At 27.0% G+C, this 25,281-nt stretch overlaps 3 protein-coding genes across 3 annotated transcripts; 2 read left to right on the top strand and 1 right to left on the bottom strand.

Moving 5' to 3' along the window:
• The first annotated feature begins 2,278 nt into the window (after window positions 1-2,278).
• Window positions 2,279-6,349, top strand: LOC126904348 (akirin-like). The gene is made up of 4 exons (XM_050683335.1): window positions 2,279-2,676; window positions 3,881-4,053; window positions 4,856-5,018; window positions 5,364-6,349. The coding sequence occupies exons 1-4, from the start codon at window positions 2,499-2,501 to the stop codon at window positions 5,372-5,374; spliced, it is 525 nt and encodes a 174-aa protein (XP_050539292.1). The 5' UTR covers window positions 2,279-2,498; the 3' UTR covers window positions 5,375-6,349.
• Window positions 6,350-7,761: 1,412 nt separating this feature from the next.
• On the top strand, window positions 7,762-24,133 carry LOC126904339 (protein eiger). Its single transcript, XM_050683320.1, has 4 exons — window positions 7,762-8,383; window positions 18,815-19,053; window positions 21,205-21,353; window positions 23,882-24,133. The coding sequence occupies exons 1-4, from the start codon at window positions 7,836-7,838 to the stop codon at window positions 24,131-24,133; spliced, it is 1,188 nt and encodes a 395-aa protein (XP_050539277.1). The 5' UTR covers window positions 7,762-7,835.
• LOC126904350 (U-scoloptoxin(05)-Cw1a) lies at window positions 23,905-25,161 on the bottom strand. Its single transcript, XM_050683337.1, has 3 exons — window positions 24,994-25,161; window positions 24,765-24,917; window positions 23,905-24,701 (listed from the first exon to the last, which is right to left on the bottom strand). Exons 1-3 carry the CDS (start codon window positions 25,130-25,132, stop codon window positions 24,496-24,498), a joined length of 498 nt encoding a protein of 165 aa, XP_050539294.1. The 5' UTR covers window positions 25,133-25,161; the 3' UTR covers window positions 23,905-24,495.
• Window positions 25,162-25,281: the final 120 nt, after the last annotated feature.

Genomic DNA, 25,281 nt, shown 5'->3' with positions numbered 1-25,281 from the left:
TTTAAGAATATTAAAAATTAATGATTTTAATTGTTTGTATGGAAAAAGCTGGTTAAGCTACTTTTTATTTGAATAAGGAATACTTTTTTGATTTTTAAGAGTAATAACTTAAACTAATCATTAACTTAAATATCTTAAACTTTANCTTAAACTAATCATTAACTTAAATATCATAAACTTAAATGAATCATTTGACGTATCGTTGAAAAAAGTAGGTCTAGTGAGGGTTGGCAAAATAAATCGTAGCCAGAAAAAGAACCACATAGTAAAATAATATTAACATGAATATCAATTTCTTCTCACGAGGGGAGACTATAGTGATAAGATCCTTTATATTTATTGAAATTATTGAATCTAAATGAGATAAATATCAAATGATTTGAAAATTCTATTCTAACTCAAAAAAAATACAAAATATTTTTGCCACAGATGGATTTGAACCTCGTACCCTAAGCTTGAAAGGTACAGGTGTTACCCATTCGGCAACTGTTCGTTGCNTGAACCTCGTACCCTAGGCGTTAAAGATCAAGGTGTTACCCATTCGGCAACTATTCGTTGATTTTTGTTGCATGATAAAATTAGCTATTTAAGCTAACTCAAAATTAAAAATTACTTTTTCGACTTTAAAAAAGTAAAAAATGTTAATAAGTATAATATCATATGTCTTATGAACTTTATTTTATATCAATGATATTATATAATATTCATGAAAGTCAGTTTATTCCCCTAATAAGATATTTTGAAATAAAATAAAATATAAAACCTAGAATTTTAATAATAAATAGCATATTTTTGAATACGGTAGCCATTTGTGCATAGAATATAGGTCGTCGGGACAAATTTTTTTTTTCATTTTATAGTACATAAAATAAGCTTTAATTTGATATATGTTTAAAGGACGCAGTATTTCCGGAACATTTTCAAAAATTAAGTTGAAAAAGTTAGTTTTTGTAAAAAAGTTGCTATTTTATATCCCCCCCAATGAGCAGGTTAAGTGTTAGATTTAAAAAAAAGAATGATATCAAATGAAAGGAAATTACATAAGGTTTCAATGTAAAGAAATATTATTTTGATTAGTTAATATTTGAAAAAGTTATGGAAGTTTTAAGAAAAATAAGTGAAAAAAATGACAAAATTTGTCAATTTTTAAATTTGTAATTTTTTTGGATATTTTCCCCATTTTCGGGGAACGAGGGAATTTTTTTCATTTTTTAAGGGTAATGTCTTCAACTAGATACAATTTGTGATCTTTTGACGTATTGTTAAAAGAAATCGGTCCAGTAAGAGCTGAGAAAAAGTAGTGACAGACACAAAAAAAAAAAAAATAAATAAATAAATAAACACATCATGGTAAAATTAATACCTTCTCAGCTTCGCATCGAAGCTAAAAGGTATCGGGAGAATACAGAATTTGTTGAGAAGTAATAAGTTTGTAACTTTGATATAAATAAAGACCATTTTGATTTAAAAATCAGTTGATAGAGTAGTACTTAACGCTTTAATATTTTTTAAATTACTAAACTTAAGATTTTGTAAATTAAAACGGTTATGTCTGCCAAAAATTCATTAGTTGTCCAATAAAGTAAGAATCTATAAATTTCAACAATAAGTTAATCAGTGATTAACTGTGTGATAATTTTGATTTTATTTATCATACTTAGTGTAATTCGTATCTTGGTACAAATATCTTAATTTTAATTTAAAATATTGGCATTATATACTTATTCTTGATAATTATTTGAAAATATGACAATCAATTTCGTTTTAACTTAATGTTTAAATTGTAATATTAGTTATATTTAAAGCATAAGGTGATGTTTTAACATTCATAATACACATTTATAAACATAACTACCCTAATAAATACTAAAATTATGTTAAATTAGTGAAATAATTATTTGTAAAAATCAATGAACTATATGTTGTAAATAAAAAGTTATTATAATAGTTAGAAAAGGCATAGTTCCTCATTTATTAATATATAAAATTGTGATCTAAAGGATGCCATCTATTACTTCATTTTTTTTTCATATTAATAATTTCGAAATTTTCATAGAAAAATATTGGTTTATCAATTTAAGTGATATTTAACTCTGTGAACTATGTATTATTCTTTTGAATTCTATTAGAATGGTAAATTATACAGTCGCTAAGCCACCGGTTGAATAATATTATTAATTGCGTGTTAAAGTTGGTTAACATGAGAACCATTCAATGATTTTATAATTGGCTGCACTGCATCGACATAGCGTTCCATAAAACTGAATTTTATGTAGATTGTCAGTCATTTTTGTTTTCACTCTCGGGGTGCTGCTGTTCTGCGACGTATGTCCGTTGCCGTTTCTGTTCGCTCTGCGCTTTGCGTTCTTCTGAGAAGCCATTTTGTTATTACAAAACTATTTTAATTGTTCTAGTTAATTTCTCTATTCTTTTAAAAAAGTTCGCGTTAGATACTTTGGGTGAATTAAATTATAAAGTTTGTTGAAGTTAACGTGAATATGGCTTGTGCTACACTAAAAAGATCACTCGATTTTGAACCCCCGATGTGCAGGCCAACTAAAAGACAAAGGTGCACGCCTATGAACATATCGCCATCGAGTTCTCCTCCAAATAGTTCCAGATCAGAATACGTTTCCCCACATTTTAGTGGTGATATTGTACCTAAAATTACAGCAGGTAATCATAACTATTTTTCTTAATTGATTTCTCTTATACTAATTAAGGACAATTTTTTTTTAAGTGACACAAAAGTAACTAGTCATTTTTGTTCTTTTTGAGCTAAACCCTAATTTTAATTGTAAAAAAGACGGATCAGTTTTACCTTTTTAAATTCTGTCTATAACTATTGTCTTTTTTTTAGCAGTAGTTTAACATAATCTCTAAAAACTAAAAATCCTATTAATTTTTAAAACATTTTATTTATTTAATATAAATTTTTTTTTAAATGTTTTCAATAAGATAATTAAATAAAATTCATTGATTATTCATTTTATTATTAAATAATTTTCAGTTATTAAGTTTTTCATTTGAGTAGTTAACCCTACTCTTCTCATCAAAGTGAGATGATATTGTTTAGTTTTTATTGTCTATTTCTTATATGTTAAATAATTATTTGGAAGATGGTTGAAGAATATTTAAGTAGGTCTTTATTATTTTTGTTATTTTATTGGTAAATTTTTTAGCCATTTAAAATTGTATGAAATTAAATGAAAGTAAAATCTTATCTAGATTAATCATCACTGGTAAAAATTGAATTGCAAACATTTTTTGTTAGATTAGTCTTGAGGTTTGTAGAGCCTTATATTAGTGAACTGAATATAAAGTAATATTAAACAATTTTGGAAAACATTTCAATAGTTATTGAAATACTGCAAAATAAAATATTTCTAAATACTATAAAACTCAAGTAAGAAGCGCATACTTAATATGCAATCCCAAGTAATACATTGATTTTATATTCCTAATTTATGATATTTAAAATTTTTTAGCATAGAAAAATTACACTAAATAAGGTCTATCTTGATAAGTCGTCTTCTTTAGTTCCTTTAGACTTTTAGTAATTTAAGTCATGCTTATAATACAAAAAAGCCATTATAGCAATTATCTTATCTTGAATAACATAATATTCCTGATGTATCAAAGAAGATCCTTCGATTAAATCATTAAGATTATCAGATGGGTTTCTAATTTTGTAGCATTTCTTATAGAATTTGTACGAATTTCCTTACAAGAGTGTTTTAATGATGTTTTATTGTATTTAGTTATGACTAATGACAATTTGAGAGTTAATTATTAGTTCTTATTATTAAAGTAATTATTTTAAGTAATTTTTGTAAAATTTATAATAATTATTGATGACCTTTATTATTAATATTTTTAGAAATGTTATCAGCTAGTTTGACTGAAGAAGTTCAAAGGATGCGTCGTAAAAGACAGTTGAATATGGAATTATCTGAACATCGAAACTTTGATGATAGTTCTTCATCTGATAGCTCTTCAGAAAATACATTTCCATCATCAGCTAAAGATAAACCATTGTTCTCATTTCGTCAGGTATTTAGTAGAAACAAATTGTTTTAAATTTAGATGTCAATTAAATTTTATGTAAAACAAAGGAACTAATGAAGATACAACAAAGTCTTTAGTTTAGTAAATATTTTATGTTACTTGAATATTTGTCAGACTAATTATATCGTAATAAATAATATTTATTTGAATTTATGTAAAAAAAAGTTATTATATTTTTATAACTTTCGTTAAAATTATAGTATAATAGTTTTTGACTAGTATTAAAAAAAAATCTAGCACAGGGGTGTCGCGCCACAGTAGTGACTTGGCATAATTGGATCAAGTATTATGATATCTTTATGTGATTATAAATCACTATCATAAAAAACGCTTCAATGCAAATCTTTAGATAGTGTTTAATTTTAAAAATTTGGTGGATTATTCCAAAAGCTACATGATTTGCTATTTCCTTATTTATATCCTGATTAATACTTTCAAAAGTTAAGTTGAAAAAGTTGTCATTTTGAATCTCCTCCTGTGGGCAGGTAAACGGTCAGATTTATAAAAAAAAAAATATACCAAATGATAGGTAAAAACATCAAGCATCTATTTAAAAAAAATGATATTGATTTGTTCATTTTTGAAAAAGTTATGGCAGTTTTAAGTAAAATAATTTGAAAAAATTTCGAAAATTAGCGATTTTTAAATTTGTAATTTTTTTGGAGGTTTCTCCCATTTACGGGGAACGAGGAAAATTTTTTCAATTTAAATAAATATTTCAGTTAATTATTACTCTAGTCTTCATATTCAATTATTGTATTTTAATAATTTCTTAAAAATGATTTAGGTTGGTATTATATGTGAACGCATGTTGAATGAACGTGAAAGTCAATTACGAGAAGAATATGATAAAATTTTAAATATGAAACTTTCAGAACAGTATGAAGCATTCGTGAAATTTTCCAATGATCAACTACACAGACGTTTTGAAGCTGCTGAAGATCCTAGTTGTGAGTTTTAATTTTACAAATAATTTTTTTATTTATAAGTTTATTTTTGAGAAAACCTCTTTCATTTTATTTTAACGTTAAAAATGATTTTTCAAATATTTAAATATAAAAAAATTTAGTTCTTTATAAAAAATACATTTATTAATTTTCAATTTACCTGAACTGTACAATGTATCATAGTTTTATCTTATATTTGGTATCCTCTTAGTTAAGAATTGTTAGAAGTTATTTTAATTTTGAATCGCATTACTGTTGTTTAAGTCAGTAAATCCATACAAAAAAAGTACATATGTATATATTTTACTGTTAAGTACTATTGTTCTTTAAATATATTTTTTTTTCTAGATTTATCTTAACTGAATATCACAGGAGCGAAAATTTTGAATTTACAACAAAACTTTTAGACGCACTTGATAGACGAAATGATAATATACAGCCTTAAGTCAACAATCGACTGACTAACATTTTTTTTTTGTATTATACATTTTTGTAAACAATATTATTTAATAATTAATTTAAAATATATATATATATATATTTATGAATTTCATGATATTAGAAAAGAGTAATAAGTAATTTAAGTAATCATTAAGCTAAGATTGTTTTGTTTTTTATAATTGCGTAACTAAACATATGTTGGATATTGGCTCAAAAATTGTTTAAAAAGGCTAAGATGAGTTTTCTTTGCCTATTTGTATAAATAACAAAATATAATACGACAATTTTGTTTATATTGTAATAAAATTGTGTTTTAATTCTGAAGCAGACTATTTGGTCATATAAAACACTAAGTGGCTTAACACTACTTAATTTTAGACCTTAACCAATTAATGGTTTATTACGACTGAATTTGTTAGTTTGTAAAAATATGTTTGAATGTATTAAATATTTATATATTTATATTATATAATATATAAATATGTTGAAAAGCTAACTAATTTTCATACTAATAAGCATTTTGGTTACGCGACTTCCAACTAATATATTAAGTTTTATGACAGCGAGAAATTTGAATGAGACTTGGCTAATTTTCCTTTTAACCATACTTTTTCACTATCATTTAACTGGATCTCGCATTTAATTCTTAAAATATGATATTAAATATTACATAAATTTATATACATACATTTAAATACATTTTTTGTGACTAAGCAATGATTATTTTTTCATTAAGCCATTATTCTTGTCTGGAAAAATACTTATATTATTTAGTTTATTGAACATGTTAATAATTATATTAAAAAAACAGACTTAGTTAAAATATTAATTTTATTGTTTATTGTGAATATTTTAAGTCGTACTACATAATAAAAAATAATTCTATTAGAAAACTTTGTTGTATCATGTTTATAATTATAGTCGTGATTCTCTTGTTTTTATGTACCTAATGCTGTTTATTAATCTAAATATTTTTTGATTTCATTTTCAAAATCAAATTTAATTATGGCTGAACTACTAAATTTGATTGCCTACATAAATGCTGCTTTATAATTTATGTTGGTACTTTTGTGACAATACTTAGTATCTAAATTTTTACATTTATTAGGAGACAAAAAACAATTTTTGTATTATGGGCAAATTTATTTCTATTGGTTTTCTTTTGAATAATGTATTATCTTTACCTAATTTACTTTTTTTAATCATGTTAAATTGCAAAAAACGTTCAAAGAAACATTTTTTAATGTATATTAAAATTACATTTAATCGTCAAACATACAATATATAATTATAATTAGAAAAAAAATTAAGTATTTTATCACAAAAAAAAGCTTATTGACATAATAACTTAGTGGTAAAATCTTTAACATTTTATTTTCACAAAAAATTAATTATGAGATTTACTTTATTACATTCTGCTTCTTTTAAAAAAAAGTTGTCATTTCGAAATAATGATAAATTATTATTATTAATTTATGCATACTTTATAATAATACTTATTTAGTTCTTAAAAAAGAAAATTATAAAATTTGCGCCTTTGGTCTACACCCTTAATGTGCCTTGAATACTTTTCTGCACTTATGTAATCATATTTAAGATGTCTAGATTATAGATTTTGAAAGTTAATGATAAAAACATAATATCTTGTTTTTAAATCATTCCTTGCCTTAATACCAACTAATTAATTAGTTGATTAATATAATTTTTTTATTTTAAATAACTAATTAAATACGTACAATTTTTGAAATAACAAAATGTAATGTTTTTCTATTTCACGAGTTTATTTAAGAACCTGTAAAGTTTTTAATTACAAAAAAACTATTGAGGTTTTTTTTAGTGATTATTATTATTGTTTTTCAATATAATTATTAAAACTTAATAATCATTTTAATCACAATTCCATAATAATTCTAACTTAAATTGTGAATTGAAGGTAACTAGATAATAGGGCGCTTAAGTTTTGTAAAAACTGCATAGTAAACGCTTAAAAAATAATATTATTTTAAACTTGATTCTCTTTTGAATGAGTGCTCTTTAGTAATTGCGGAATTTTTTATGAAAATCTGAACTTAATTGTATCAACTCGTTAAGTTTTATAAAGAAAATAACTGGATTATTTTTTCATTAAATGAATATGAATGAAGGTTAAGAGAAATGAAAACAATTTAATTGTTTTGGAAAATATGTTATATTACATTCACAAACGATTATTCATATCTGTAAGATTAAAGATCAGAGTTCACAAAATATACATAAAGCCTAGATAAAGTATGTATTACAAATTTAAATTCTAATGACATAACAGAATATTTAGTTAACTTAGAATTACTGTAGTAGTTTGTAGTGAAACATAAGTGTGTGTGTTATGTTAAATTAAAAATGTGTTCTATTGAATCTTCTAAAATTCATCAAATTCCTTTACCATTAGACTGTCAAAATATGTACATAGGTAGCGGTGGATTTTATCCTAATTTCAAAATACCTACACAACCAAAGAGGTTTTCAATATCCTCAACTATTTTTACACTGTCTATTATTTTGTGTCTATTTAGTTGTTTATTAACTGTAACATTATCTTTTAAATGGCATGCCGATACAAAAAATCAAATTGATCGATTGCTAGATACAGTTGAAGAGGTTATAAAAGATTTAAATATATTTACTAACACTGTCAAAAGTCAATTAGCAAAAAATGAGCATAGCATTTATAAGGAAATGAAAGATAAAAGTGATGGAATGAATTATAATGATGAATTGGATGAAGATTACGAAGATGATAAATTCATGGGCAAAGATTTATTTGATAACTTTCCACCCACCAAAAATATAACTGATCATTCTGTAAATGATTTCTATGAACTAAACGTCAAGGCAAAGCGAAGTGCTGAAGTAGATGAAACAAATGGATTAAAAAATCATTTAAATAGGTAACATTATCACTATAAAGTTATTGTAGCGAAGTATTATAATTATTATAAAGGTTTATTATGTACAACAATTATATTCTAACTATTGGAGACGTATTTTAAAATTCAACTTTCTTAATTAAGGAAAAATGGTTTACTTGAGTACGTAGCCAGGGTTTTATTTCTTAAGAGTGATTTAAGGGAAAATTTCACTTTTTCCATAAATTATTATCAAGTTTAAACGAGTAATTACATTGAATTATAAATATTTTTGAAATGATGAGTTGCCTTTTAGAAAACGTGCCTGACATTCCTCGATCAATATTTCTTCAGCAATATTTTTATAAAAGAAATACCTTATGGTATTTTTTTTAATATTACCATAATTATGGTAAAGCGAACTTAATTTTGGCTGTTCGGAGATAAAATAGCATTTTAGGTATACATAAAAATATATTTCTTGATAACGTAAGCAGAATACTACTCGTATACATATATCATTTATAGCTATAAATTATAATTATTTTATCAGTTAAGCTAGTGGCATACTTATGAAGTAGGGTGATTGATGCACTCTCATACTTTACATAAATAATATAATTCTCTATGTATATGATTGTTTGTTTTTTATTTATTTTAGTTTTATTTATAACGTTTTCATGATAAAGTAAAAGTAATAATAATAGACTAATATTTGTATTTTATTGCGATTCATCCGAGTTTGGCCATTATTTTGTTTGAGTTTAATTATTTATACTCTTTGAAGAATATTTTTTGGTGTTTTTATTTTGTTAGTGTTTCGACTGTTATTATTTATTATTGATAGATGTTTAATGTGCGGGTTTAAATTACTATTAAGGACGTCAGGGGAATGTGTACAAACTTAGCGTTTTTTTAAGGAGCTCAGCTCCTCCAATTTCTTAGAAAAACTATAATTATACAAAATAAATTTTAAGAGGGGGAAGTTAGATATAATTAGCACCGTACTGGGTTTATTAAAAACCTATTCTAAGTCTTGAGAGACTATAAATATTAACAAATTTTTACAACCCCCATAAAATACATCTTCAATCAATTAGGGTGATTACTTTATCATTGGCCTCTTAATTTTTTCTAAATTAATAATAATCTTGAAAATAATATTTTTGCTTTGTTGAAAAGTATTTATATATCGATTTATAAGTGGTTAAATACTTTTTAGAGGCACCTTTTAAAAAGTACTTTATTTTAACTTCGATGCGAAGCTGAGAAGGTATTAGTTTTACTATGATGTGTTTTTTTTTTGTGTCTGATATCACTTTTTCTCAGCTCTCGTCGAACCGATTTCTTTCAACGATACGTCATAAGATCACAAATCGTATCTAGTTGAAGACATTACCCTCAAAAATTGAAAAAATATCCGTCATTCTCCATAAATGGGGGAAATCTCCAAAAAAATTATAAATTTAGAAATCGCTAATTTTCGAATTTTTTTCAAGTTTTAGCTTCGATGCGAAGCTGAGAAGGTATTGGTTTTAATAAGATGTGTTTATTTTTATTTTATTTTTTTATGTCTGTTACCACTTTTTCTCAGCTCTCACCGAACCGATTTCTTTCTATGATCGTCAAAAGATCACAAATCGTATCTAGTCGAATACATTACCCTCAAAAATTGAAAAAAAATCCCTCGTTCCCCGTAAATGGGGGAAACCTCCAAAAAAATTACATATTTAAAAATCGCTAATTTTCGAAATTTTTTCAATTTTTTTTACTTAAAATTACCATAACTTTTTTAAAAATAACAAAATCAAAATAATTATTTTTCTATAAAGATGCATGATATCATTACCTTTTATTTGGTATATTTTTTTTATAAATCTGACCCTTTACCTGCCCACGGGGGGGATTTTTTCACAAAAAATTAATTTTTTCAACTTGACTTTTGAAAATGTTCCGGAAAGTCTGACACTTTTATATATATCTTAAATTAAAGCTAATCTAGTATACTTTATTATTGAAAAAAAAAATTTGGGACTTTATTTTGTCTTCACGGTGAAAATTGCTACCGAATTCTATTTTTGTGTGAACATTTTTGATTTTGTATTTTACATTTTTAACTTTGTTATGCTAAAACTTTTTGAAAAATGTATGTATCAATACAATTTTTCATGAGAAGTAGTATTTATATACATCTTTCATTCGACATACTGTTTTTTAAATCGGACCATTTTCCTATATACGAGGGGGGTTCAAATTTAAAAAATGTATGTAGAAAGTAGAACTTTTTCAACTTAACTTTTGAAAGTGTTCCGTATATATATATGTATGTTTACATACATTTATGCACATTCCTCTAGATCTGAGCGCACAGCAACACGATTGGGCAAGTTCTAGCAACACTAGTGTATCTTTACACGTAATAACTAGCCCGGTTTTTCTAACATCTGTATCTTTGTTTTCTTTTAGATCGCCTTTTGAAATTTGAAACATAGTTTAGCTCTAGTAGTTAAGAATACTAAAAAAAATTATCTTTTAATATTAAGCTATCTCAAAATGGGATAATTTTTAACTTTTTATTTTTGTTACTGACAGACTGAATGACATATCATTAAAATTATAAGACACTTCACCATAGACGAATTCAGAGTTTTACATTTGAGTGTGTCCGAAAATATTTTTTTTTGTAATATATATGGGATTATTGGAGGTTTTATGGGTTTTTGTGAATTTTACGAGGTTATATGTGAGGCGGGTGGGTATAACTTGTAATAGTGTGTATTTATAAATTCATTATAAATAAACTCCCAATGGCGCTTCATACCACTCCATGTTTTAAATCTTGTAACTCAACAAGTACTTATCCCAAAGTTGTTATTAACACATCCAAATTTATTTTAAAAAAAGAGCTGAGATATGGCCATGTTAATAATATAAATATCACAAAAAATAAAAAGTTAATTTTTTAATTGAAATAAATTTAGTCTAATTTGTAGTGAATATTGTGAAAAAACCCGCATGCAAATATCTCTATTATTTCAAGAGTTATTCAACTGAAGAAAACACGACGGGACACTCTGTAGAGACTATAAAAAAAATGGACATGTATTTTTTGTATTAATTTTTATTAAATATATAATTATTAAATGTCTTATAGTAATAATCTTTGAAACGGTACAATACTTTTAAATTCTTCTATAATTTCAGAGGTTTAAACATTGCCCGTTAACTCTTGTTTGACGTATAACAACATGAGTGATTCCAATCTAATTTGTGTCATAGTAGACCTTAACTTCATTTTTACATAAGTCAAGTTAGAAATCGCTCTTTCGCAAGAGCAACTTGTTACGGGTATGACAGAAAAACTTTGAATTGCTGCATTGAAAGCTGAATATATTTTATATTATTAATTTTCTTGCATCCACTAGATCCATTTATTTAATGTCGTTGCTGAATTTCCAGTAATTACTGTCTGATGTGCTTTTAACAATTTAATTTCTACCATTAAATCATCTTGAGAAATTTTAAATGTTTCTTCTAAAATAGCTGCTTCTTCTTAATTTAATTTTAGATTTAAGAGATTTCAAACAGCATTTGTAATTTTGATTGTTTCCTGCTGAAATCTTCAATCTAACGACGATACCATGTTATTTAAAATTTGATAAAAACACAAACTTTATAGTTCTTCTTTAGTTTCATAACAATGTTGTATTTTGGCAGATTCGTTGATGTGACCTGATACCTTCCATTTTTTAACTGATGGAATATCTATTTCTTGTTCTATGCATAAATCTGTTGCTTCATTAATTATTTGTTGAAATTCTGTATCACTTCTTAGATTTATAAATGCTGCTTGAAGAGACTTAATGCTGGTCATAGCATTAATGAGATTAATATCGGAACTTTGCAGCAATTTGCTTACCTTAACTATTAATTGTAGTATGGGGTGCATCATTGTTAACCCGAATATGAAATTAAAAGATTTTACTTGATGTAATAAACCAATTCCTTTAATTTTAACATCACTTTGTTTAGTTGTTTCAATTATTTCAAAAAATTTTTAAAATAAATTGACATTGACTAACCGTTAACGTATGTGCATATGCGCTTAACCGAGACAGTAGAATAAAATAGTATATAAACTTTTGTCGTCGGAGATTGGTTTACACAAAGTTAACAATAATATTATAATGTTACCTGGTGTGCATGACGTATGAATTGCTTGATTCGTGACATCATGTTAGATAAAAAAATCGAACTATCAAGTATTAGTTATCAATCGTCGATATCAGCATGGTATTAGTTTTCGATATAAGACAATAAATGAGATAAAGCTAAAAATAGTTACCACCATTGTAAAACCGACAAATATAAACAAGAACGATCAGCAATCTCGTATAAAAATAATCATGTCATTGGCAAACGCCTATGATGTGATTATTATTGCAGACTATTTTGAACATTTGCAATTTAATTTACAAAAAACTGAAATCCAATTTATGCGTATGCATATCATAAATAAATATTGTTTTTTATATTAGAGTGTGCCCTGGCACTAGAGCTATACATGGTCCGAATTTTCAAGGACCGGACCGAACCGTACTAAAAAACTAAAAAAAAGAACGGACTGAACTATTATATGAAATTTAAATTGGACCAGACCGGATAGAAATTTTAAATGGACCGAACCGAACCGGACAATAAATAAAAAAAAATTTCCAGACCGAACCGAACTGGACTATAAAATAAAAAAAAAATCTAGACTGAACCGAACCGGACTATTAAATAAAAAAACTCTGTCCAGACAAAATTAAACCAGATACAACAAAATGTTGACCATACTGAACAAAACATGAACATTAATTCAAATAAACTTTGGGACTTGATCGGACTGTTGCAAAAAATGAAAATTGTACCTAGCTAAACAAGGCCTAATTGAAATGAACTAAAACTTTACATATTTAAATCTTTAGACATTATACATTTATGGAATACTTTTTTTTATATTTGGTCCTAAATTTAAAACAAAATGATTATTTACAAATATAACTAAAAGTTTACTCAGATATAAACTTATTTGTAAAATCATGAAGTCATAAAATTCTTTATTACTCAATATAAAAAATTAAATTAAATTATTATTAACTATTTAAATAGAGAAAACAAAACATATTAAAATATTTTAATTACATAAAATAAAAAATTTTCCTGTTATAAAATTAAACAAATCAGAAAAATGTATATTATACTATTAAAGTTAAGTTTTGTAATAATTGTTCAAAAATAATATGCCATCAACTATAGAACCGTTTAAACAACTCCTTCCTTCTTCTATTACCCTTCCAACAGTACTGAATGACCTTTCACTACTTGCACTACTAGCCGGAATAGCCAATATTTGTCGTGCTAATTTTGACAGACATGGTAATTCAAATTTTTTATTTTTCCAAAATTGTAATAAATTGTCTTCGTGGACGTCAAAGTATTTATTTTTGTATTCTTCCAACTCCTTTTTATATTTAAAGCGACTTTCTGAAATTTCTACACTTAAAAGATCTTTCAATTCCGAAAAAATGGTATTTTTTTTATTATTTGACCGATTCAGATTTTCTTGTCGTGAATCACTATAAATTTCATTAGTTTCCTCTGATTGAATTTTATATAACTTCATATCAATTTCATCTAAAATTCTCAATTTGTCAATTTCAGAAAACATTTTTAACGATTTGAATTTCGGCAATATAAATACATCTATTTCATGTGTCAATGTCCAACTGGAATATGGAGTTCATGAGTACTAATCCTTTCTTACCTAATAATTTTAGTATAATCAAAATGTTGACATCGCCATTAATATGATTGCATTCTTGCAGTTCTGTAAATTTAGTTAAATGTTTTTTAATAACGCCTGATACAAAATAACTTTGTGAATAGTAGGGCGTATATCAGATTCAAGTTTATCAGATGCTGCTTTAAATGGTTCTAAAAATTCAACGAGTTTTTTCAATAACTCTCCGTTAATATTTTTTACACGACTAAATGTTTGTCCAAGAATTTCAATAATTTCTGGAAGTGCACGTTGTACAGATTGCAACATTAATAATCATGTGTTCCATCTACTCTCTACTTCTTGTACAAGTCCTTTGTTAAGTTCACAATTCCTTCCACTGCTTTTCATATACCTTACTAAATGTTTACATTCATTCATTAATATTGTAACAGGTTCCAGAGGTTTTTCACCGTCTTCATCTTCATTATTCAAAAATTTATCACCGAATAAATTTCTTAAAACTGTATAAAGCTAATGTGCATAGCAATTGAGACACTTAAAACTTCTAAGTGCTGATATCACATTAGTTCCTTGGTCAGTAATAAATGTTATATTAGACATTAAATCACAATTAGTTTCATTTGCAGCCTCAATTATTTGAAAAAAAAAATTATGTAAAAAACGTTTTATATTTTCGCCAGTTTTTGCTTCATTTGAAAGAAATTGACCAGTAAAAAGTAATCGACTTTTTAACTCCCAGTTATCGTCTACATAGTAAAAAGTAACTGACATATAGTTATTTTTACGGTAATTATCTGTCCACATGTCGCAAGTAGATGCACAATATTTATTAACTATAGTTTGAAATAAGTCTTTGAATAAATTTTGTCTTATTTCTTTGGTGGTCTTATCTATATGCCAAGATATGGTTGTAGGGTGGGGTAACAAATCTTTAATATCAGTTTTACCAAATTTTGTACCAACATCTAATAAAAACTGGCCAAATTGTAAAAAACCTTCACCTTCTATAGCTGACATAGGTCTTATATCTAAGCAACAATATTTAACGCATTTTTCAATCGCTTCGTCTTTCAAAAGTTTTGGTATAACTTTTTTGACTTTATTTGTCGACACGGAAAACTCATTGATAGATTTTTGATTACTTATTACTATATTACATTTATGTCTTGCAAGAGTAGCAGTTCCTGTTTTTATACCATAAACCTCTTTGCAGTGCATACAAGCTACAAATCCTGTTAACACACGCTCGGGACTATCAGGGTCAGTATAATTGGAAGTCACACTCATAACACTTTTAAATTTCTTCCATACACTACTTTTCCCCTCGTGAGGAAACAAAGTATAATCATCAGAATCACTCAATAATTTTCTTTTAACAGTATTTTTAGAGACAGTAAATGCTGAATTTTTTTCTAAATTTATTGTTGATTGAGTTGTGTTCTCTAAGTTAGAAGGAATAATAGAATTATTTGAAAAGTCATCATCAATAGAGCTCACCGAAGTTGAGTTCAAGAACTCGCGAATTTGTTGAGAATTATTCATGATTCTAAAAAAAACAACACTAAAATGTTTTTTTTTAACTATAATTATTTTTATTTTGTGTGTAATTAAGTTAATGATTTATGATAAATGGATCACTCTGTATAGGCTATAAACAAAATTCAATAACTCAAAAAGATCCTTGAGTAAACTAATAATTTCAAATTCGTGTTGTACAGAATTTAACATATTTAGTTTATACATACAGAATGATTTTTTAACTATGCCTCACGAAATAGCTTTGAAATTATTATTATTAATTTTTTATTTTTTTACATTAACGATTCATTGTTGAGAAATTTAAACGAAAAATTAATTTTGTGCTACCATTTCGAATGTCAAATGGCAACCCCAATTTTTTTCATACCATCAAATTTATTTAATCGAAAAAAATATTGTCTTACATATGGGGTAATTAAATCATGACTGATTGTTAATTATTACGATATATTTGAATAAGCTTTCACTTAAAATGTTAAGTATAAACCGTTAGTTTATTTAGCCTAAGTGAAATTTTTGGTTCAACAAGTTATTATTAGCATATTATTTTGCGTCGATAAATATTTTATGAGTAACGTTTAATTTTATAACAAAAAATTAACACCTATCAATATAAAGCTGTACAAAACAAAAATTTTTCTATCTCTCCTAAAAAGCATATGTGCTTATTTTTATTATACTATTTTTTAAATAATTAAAAATTTATTTTATAAGAAAAAATACTTACAGGCAGATTGAAAATAACTGACGTCTTTCGTTGATGATAAAGAAATAAAGCTAGATGATTATGTTAGTTGATATTTCCCAACTTTATTTTATCCAACATAATGTACAAAGACTCATTAAATGTAATATTGTTATCAATACAAGGGTAATTCTTTAAAAACACGATTTTAAGTCTTAACTGAATTAAAATAATATTGTATGTTAGATGGACAGTAATAGCCTTTCTATGTCTAGACATAATTATAGTCAATAAAAACATAAAATCAGTTTATTCCAAAATGTGCAGAAAAACTATGAAATAATATGATACACTTAACGATTGACAGTGTAAGAAAACAATACATCATGCACTATGATNGTAAGAAAGCAATACATTATGCACTATGATTTTAAATCACATTTCAGGATCCTGGAAATTCTATTGGCACGTGGGTCATTATTTGAAAGAATTCAGCATTTATGTGACATTTATTGTATTAATTTTTAGTGAGTGTTATCATCGTTCACTATAATGAAAACCATTTAAACCTATTACGATAAAAATTATAATTTTTTTTTTTATTATATCACACGCGAGTTTCTACTATAAACAATAATACAAATATATTTATAATACTATACTGCTATTAAAAGAGGACTATTATCTCAATTTGAAGACGGATCGAGACCGGGTCCTTGAATTCATTTAAAGACCAGGACTTGACTGATGAACTTTTTAAGAGACTGTAAAAAAAAAATGACCGATAATTTTTAACTACAGACCAACTAGGACCGGACTATTTATTATTTGAAGTATAAGACCTAACCGGACCGAACCGTGGTCTAGTCTGGTTCAGTCCGGACCGGTTCAAACCGAACCATGCAGAGCTCTACCTGGCACACTCCGTAGATACGTCTATGCACTTCACTTATAAGAAAAGTAAAATTTGACAAAAAAGTAGGTCTTGTAGTATAAGTAAAGGAAAAAAATCTGAATATTGTTACTTTTTAATAATAAACGGTCTTACAACCAAAAGCGTTATTTGAGGACAAGCAGTCGTTATATATATTTTACACTTATGTAATATGTGACTCGCTTTGGGGTCTGTAAGGAACACGGGCTTAACAACCCCGCAGACTCTACTTAATTTAGTGGGGATGGCAACACGTACCACTGCTCATAGCCAGTCATGACTCTGGCTAGTTGGGATCGCCTAGGCATATCTGCTTGCTAACAGCGAGTAGACCCCCTAACCTAGCCATACTAAGTGAAAGGGTTGCTAACTTGTCACAGGATAGTTAGCCGAAAGGTAAAGTGATCATTGAGATCCTCTATGACACCTGGTGCACCGTAGAGTATACAGCCTTATCACAGTATCGAGCTCTGCTGTGATGGACCTTCATTTAACGAATTTGGGATGAACAGGGATCCTACAGACAACATGTCGGAACAAGAACTTGAACTGGTGGCTTTTCGCAGAAAAATTGTCGAACTTGAAAGTCTTAATGCGAATAACAGAACACTTGGAGAACCATCTACTAGCAAAGAGACTGCAACATCAACAAATACAGACCAGGAATCGCAAGATCATCTGGGAGCAGTAGCTGACAAAATCGAGGGTCTAAAATTTAGACCTGAAAAACTCAATCTAAAATGTTTATCAAGACCCCGGTCTACTGCTAGGTGATCCTAATAGCATAAGTAGACAACAAATAAGCACTTTAACTGGTCTACTGATAGGCCATGGTCACTTGCTTAATCATCTTTATGCAATGGGGGTATCGGAATCACCATTGTGTAGGAAGTGTGGAGTAGAAAAGGAAGACTCATTTCACATATGTGTGAATGTGAAGCTTTGTCCATACTGAGGTCAAACTTCTTGAGTAAACTTTTTCCTGAAAAAGAAGATATTAAAAACCTAAGACCCAAAGAGATATATAATTTCGACAAAAAGACAGGATTCTTTGGTCATTCACAAGGGGTGACTTGATGGTCCACCCTTACAAAAATAATAGGTGTAATGTATTAACACTTAGGTGTTAAACCGAATCAAGATTTGGTATGAGGTGTGCACAATGGACTAATAGGTCTGAGTGCATGGGCATTATGTCCACCTTACTAATAACTAAAACTAAAACTATGTAATATGTGATATATCTAACTATAAAATTGACTCATATATGATTCAGATTCATAAAATATAAGCATCTAAAATGTAAACCAGGATGGCTTATTAACCTCCCCCCCTCAAGATTTTTAGAAAATTATATGTATTTTTAGATAAAAAAATTTAAGGTAGGATAAATCAATTTAGTCCCTTAATTTTCTTTTATAAATTTATATCTATGATACATTTAGATTTAATGTATTCTATTTTATATGTTTACATAATTATTTATAAACATAGATATATCAATTAAATAATTTTTAAATATTTTAGTCCAAGCAATCAAAAGAAAATTATTGATGTGGATATAGAATCAGAAGAGAGCGAAGAAAATACTGTTAGAACATATATCCGTCACAAACAAAAAAAAGTAGGAACTTCCAGGAAAAAAATTATTGTAGAAGAAGATACAGATGAAGAAGATTTTAAGGAAGCCATAGAAACTTTTGCTGCAGCTCATTTCACCAGCGACTCTTCTAAGTATAACACCAAAACACATTCACATTATCATGGTAAATTTCAAGAATATTAGATTTAATAAAAATTTTTACCAAAGGGTGGTCTAGAGGATGATGGTCCAATCATGACCAAATGATTATGTTAAAATATAGTTTATATTTTTTTCGTTCACTTTTTTTTTATTTTAAATCTTTAAAATTTTTGTTATTTAACTTGAATTGTACCAATGAATGATAATATTTGAAATTCGATTTATTGTTTCATTTTTATATATTTGGTATGTTAAAAAATATCTATTAATAATTTAAAAGTTGTTTTATTAAAAATATTTTACATAAAACAAAAAAATATATAAATAGATTTAGGTAATTTTGTTACAAAAACATAAGTTGATCGTAATATTATTCGTTTTCATAGCAAAAGTTAAGTTTACAAAGATAAATAAATTCTTCTTCTTCTTCCTCGCCTTAATCCCAACTACTTGGGGTCGATCACCCTTATCCTAAACTTCCACTTGACACGATCTCCCACATCATCTACGCTGACATCAGCTGTCCTCAAATCGCATTCAATAGCATCCCTCCATCTCTTTTTTGGTCTTCCTCTACTTCTTCTTCCTTCAACATTAATTTCTATAACTGTTTTTATAGCTTCCGATTGTTCTCTCCTCATAACATAACCAAACCATCTAAGTCTATCTTCTCTCATATTATCCACGATTGACGCTACACCTATACTCCCTCTTATATATTTGTTCCTTATTCTATCTTTTTAAGTCACTCCACTTATCCATCTATGCATTCTTATCTCTGCTCTACTTTCTTATCAACCGCCCAACATTCTGAACCATACAACATAGCTGGCCTTATTACAGTTTTGTAGAATTTACCTTTCAGCTTCATTGGAATTCTTTTATCGCATAAGACGCCAGACGCTTCTCTCCACTTCAACCACCCACACTTAATTCTGTGTCTTACATCCTCGTCAATACTACCGGTCTTTTGCACAACTAATCCTAAATACTTAAAACTTTCCATCTCTCCTAACACGTCGTCATTGTCACTAGTCTCCTTATTTCATCTACCTCGTGTTCTTCATTGTCAAACTCGTATTCTATATACTCTTACTTCTACTTATTCTTAAACCCTTTTCTTCAAAAGTTGATCCACACCTCTAGCCTTTGATTAATTTCCTCCCTATAAGGGCCATCATACATATCCTCTATTATATTAATGTACCTTTTCGGGAATTCTTTTCTCATTAATGCCCATTTTAAAAATTCTATTATACACTTTCTTCAAATCTATAAATACCATACACAGCTTTTTCTTCTTTTCCCTAAACTTTTCTATTAGTTGCCTCACACAAAATACGGGCTCCATTGATGACTTGTCAGGCATGAATTCAAACTGGTTCTTAGATACCGATGTCTCATTTCTTAAACTCTTATCTATTACCTTTTCCCAATTTTTCATACTATGACTTATAAGCTTTATGCCTCTATAATTTCCATATTCCTGTATGTCATCTTTACGTTTAAATATCGGCACCATAATACAATTCCTCCATTCAATTGGAATTTTCCCTTCTAATAAGATTTTATTTAAAAGTTCCTTCAACCACCTTATGCTAACACCGCCTAATATTTTCTATACTTACTACAAAGATAAATAAATTACTTTATCAATATAAGATGGAGCTATCTACTAACATTAATAAAAGGGTCAAGGGGGTTTAGTTCTCCAATTTATANCAAAGATAAATAAATTACTTTATCAATATAAGATGGAGCTATCTACTAACATTAATAAAAGGGTCAAGGGGGTTTAGTTCTCTAATTTATATTAACTCCTTCAAAAATTTAGAAATTAATAATTTTATGAAAATATTTTCTAGTTTAGGGGAATATATTATGTCTCTTTCCAATTTTATAACAAATTTAGATAATGGAGCTACTTATGTGGGAGAAGGATCTATTTTATAAGAAACCTCCAGACAGCATTAGTTTGACCATGAAAAAATTAAATAAAATGTATGTGTATTTTTAGACATACATTTTTACACTTCACCCTATTAAAGAATTATTATTACACATATAAATTTTCATTTATAGAATGTAATCTGATGAAATTTTAAAAAATGATATAATTAACTGATTTATTTTATGCATTATTACTTGATTTTTTTAATAACTTATTGTGTAGGAAACGGCCGATTAAGACATCCAGATGGTGAATTTAAAGATTGGATGCCATATCTTTGGGATGCCAACATAAATAATGTCCATAGCTTTCAAATGAAGAATGGAAAAGTTGAAATTTTCAAAAGTGGACTTTATTTTATTTATGCTCAAGTATATTACAATATTCAAAGTCTTAAAACTCTATATTTATGCAGTTCTAAAGAAAGCTAAAATAGAAGTCTGTGATTTGATTCAATAGCATTTTTAAAAAATATTTAGGGTAGTGTGGTTGTAAGTTAAATATCTTGATCAAGAGCATGACCTTGAGGGGGTATAGAGGTCAAAATAATCCATGATGTAAATCATTTCTTTAAAAAGGCAAGGTAGATTTATAAGGTGGATAAATTTATCTTGGTTAAAGGTAAATTTAAATTGTAACCAATAATTGATCAATGAATAAGTAATGCTAAAACCAGGATTTATTTTTTAACAACTTATTTGGAAAACCTGCTAACTCTAGACAAAATTGTTTATTATGTTGTAAACAATTAATCACTATACATATTTTTAAATTTCATGTGATACGAATAAAATTTTGCATTACACACTAATAGCTAATAATATAGCGTAGAGTTGAAAAAAATAATTTTTACCAACTAAAATTTTTTTATAAATTGTGTTACATTTTTTATAATGTTTGTTTTGGTAGCATCCTTATATGTTGAAAAATTGCTCTGAATAACAATGGAAATAATATTTCCAAATTTCAAGTTTATTGCCTTATTGATAGTTTCTAATTTTTTCTTTGAATGATAATATTGAAAAAAAAAAAATTAAAAATAGATATTAATTAATAAATTAGAGGCTCTTATTTTTTCGGTCTTATTTTATAACTCTTCTTCTTCCTCGCCTTAATCCCAACTACTTGGGGTCGGTCACCCTTATCCTAAATTTCCACACAAAATACTGGCTCTATTGTTGACTTACCATGCATAAATCCAAACTGGTTCTTAGATACCGATGTCTCATTTCTTAATCTCTTATCTATTACCTTTTCCCAATTTTTCATACTATGACTTATAAGCTTTATGCCTGTATAATTTCCATATTCCTGTATGTCATCTTTACGTTTAAATATCGGCACCATAATACAATTCCTCCATTCAATTGGAATTTTTCCTTCTAATAAGATTTTACTTAAAAGTTCCTTCAACTACCTTATGCCAACACCGACTAATATTTTCCATACTTCTAATGGCACTTCATCTGGTCCTACTGCTTTATTCTTTTTTTTTTTTTTTTTCATTGATGCCACAGCCTCCTATAACTCTTTCTCGTTAATTTAATCTACCAGTCCCTCATTCCACAAGATATCCTCTAATGTCTCTTTTGGGTACTCCTCATTCAATAATTTTTCAAATTACTCTTTCTACCTTTTTTCACATTATCATCACTCGAGAGTACCTTATTATCAACACTTTTATACATCTTATATAATGATAATCTTTAGACCTTTTCTCTCTTACTTTTGCAAGTCTATAGATTTCTTTCTCGCCTTCTTTTGTTCCTAGCCTATTATATAATTCAGCATACCTCTTAAACTTCGCCTTACTTATTGCTTGACTTAAAGAAGTCTAGTGGACTTCTTTGCACAAGCGTTTATACTCCATCCAATCTTCTCTCCTTTTGCTCTTCTGCCATACTTTAAATTGTTTATTCTTACTTTCTATGATTTTTTGAACGACCTCATCCCACCACCAGGTTTCCTGGCATTCTACTCCTATTCTCACCAATAATCTCCTTTGCAGTATTCTTTACACAACTAGCAAATTTATTCCACAGATCATTTATGTTTCCCTCGACATTCTACACCGTCCTCTTTTTTACCGTCTTTACAAACTCTTTTTCATTTACTACCACCGGATCTTCGATTTTTCCCCAGTGTTCCTTCTATTTTTGTATATTCTCTTTCCGGTACACCACACCTCCATACCATCAGTCTATGTTGTGTAATTAGACTCTCGCCTGGTATAACTTTACAATCTTTTACTCGATTTATGCTCATTCTCTTCCACATAAAATAATCAATCTGTGATTTATTCCTCCCACTCTTATAAGTTATATAATGTTCTTTCCTCTTTCTTAAATAAGTATTAACTACAGAAATATTATACGATAATGCGAAATCCAGGAGTCTTTCTCCAGCCTCATTCTTCCTACTAAAACCGTACCCTCCATGAACTCTGTCATATCCTCATATTTTATAATTCTCTATATAATAATAATTTGAGGTATTATTTTAGCCTTATAATAACTTTTCAAATAGTATTTAAGATGATAATATAATTTAAAATACAAACAAGGTGTGAAAATTAGTTTATCACCTTGATCAGAAAATAGTTAATTTATTACAGTAGAACTTCAATTAACTACTACTCGTGTATACGTCATCCAAGTTTAAAGATATATCCAAACCATAATCAGATTAGTCATGAAATATAGATGTAATGAATGATTCATAACTCTACGCTGATTATGGTTTAGATATGTCTTTAAACTTTGATGATGGCGCTTTGAAGTTCCACTGTAGTATACAAAGAAAATAAATTTAATTAAAATACTGTAGAAGTATAGTATTGTGTACTATGTATTTATCTTATAAATTTAGTAATTATTAACATGTTTATTATCTATTATAGATTTACTATTCTGATCAGCACGACATCAATGGTTATTATATAATAAAAAATGATGAAAAAATACTTGGCTGTACAACTACTAGGCATAGAGAAACACAATCTGATTCTTGTTACACTGGTGGCTTAACTTACTTAAATGTTAATGATGTATTATCTATAAAAGGATTGGATAGTGAAAGATATATAATATTAGACCCTGTGAAAAGCTTTTTTGGCCTTTTTAAAATATCCAATGAAAACAAAAAAGTTTAAAAAGAATTAATTTTATTAAAAAGAATTTTTTCAATTAAATGTTGTATTATAAAAGTGTAAAAAAAATATTTGAGTCAATTTGGACGGATTTGTCTTAAGCTGATTATAAAAATATTTTTTAAATTTATAAATATTGATAAATAAAATAAAGTTTTAAAAATATAAAAAGTATGTGTTCAATACAAGGTTATAACAATTATGGGAATGTTAATTCCTTATTACATTACTTATTTAAAATTATACAATTAAATGAATTTATAATTAAAAATTTAAATAATATCAAATAAAAAATTATAACTATAGTCAAAATATCTATAATATAACTTATATTTTATAATTTTTTCCCATTTTTTGATACATTGTTAAATAATTAACCATTTGATGATAGGTAAAAAGGAAAAAATAAATAAATATCTTAATAAATAATTTTGATTTGAACCATTACAACCATCAGAATTACATGTATAAACACAAGTTCTGTATTCAAAAGAATCGCCTGGCTGCTTAATGTAATCACAATAGTTTCCTAAATCATGTGATGAACAGTATCTTTTCACTCCTAATCCTCCTAATAAAAATACATTTTTATAAAAAAGAATGCATATGTTAAACCATGCTTATAAGTTTATACCTTCATAACGACCAGTAAGCTTAATACAAAAAGCAGCATTATAAACTTCAGTACATGGAGTTGGCATAAGATCAGCGTCATTCATAAATTCGGTACACTTAAACTGATCTTGTAAATCTGTACTATTACACTGATAGCATGAAATACTAAACGCTAAAAAAAAAAATTTTTAAGTTTAAATGTAAATTACCACGCCTTAAAATTAAAAATATTATTGTTAAGAAATTACTTGTTTTTATAGTAATGAAAATAATAAGGAAAATTAGAGTGAAATAGTTGATATTAAACCACATTTTAAAAGATGTTCCTATATCAAAACAATAATGCTTTAATTTTTGCTTTAATTCAGTTATTAATTTATACTCCATTCTAAATATTAGATGTTAAGCAAAATAAATGATTACAGATAGTGGTTATATCAGAGTATAGATAAGATTTTATCTATTTGTGATTATATTATTAGTTAACTTCGTAGATGATAATGAATTCTTAATTGTCAATGAGTAGCTTTTTAAAT

Source organism: Daktulosphaira vitifoliae, unplaced genomic scaffold (genome assembly GCF_025091365.1).
Source record: "Daktulosphaira vitifoliae isolate Bord-2020 unplaced genomic scaffold, ASM2509136v1 Scaffold_4, whole genome shotgun sequence".
NCBI classification, from domain to species: Eukaryota; Metazoa; Arthropoda; class Insecta; order Hemiptera; family Phylloxeridae; genus Daktulosphaira; species Daktulosphaira vitifoliae.
Note: the sequence above shows the minus strand (reverse complement) of the source record. Positions and strands in the feature narration are given on the sequence as shown.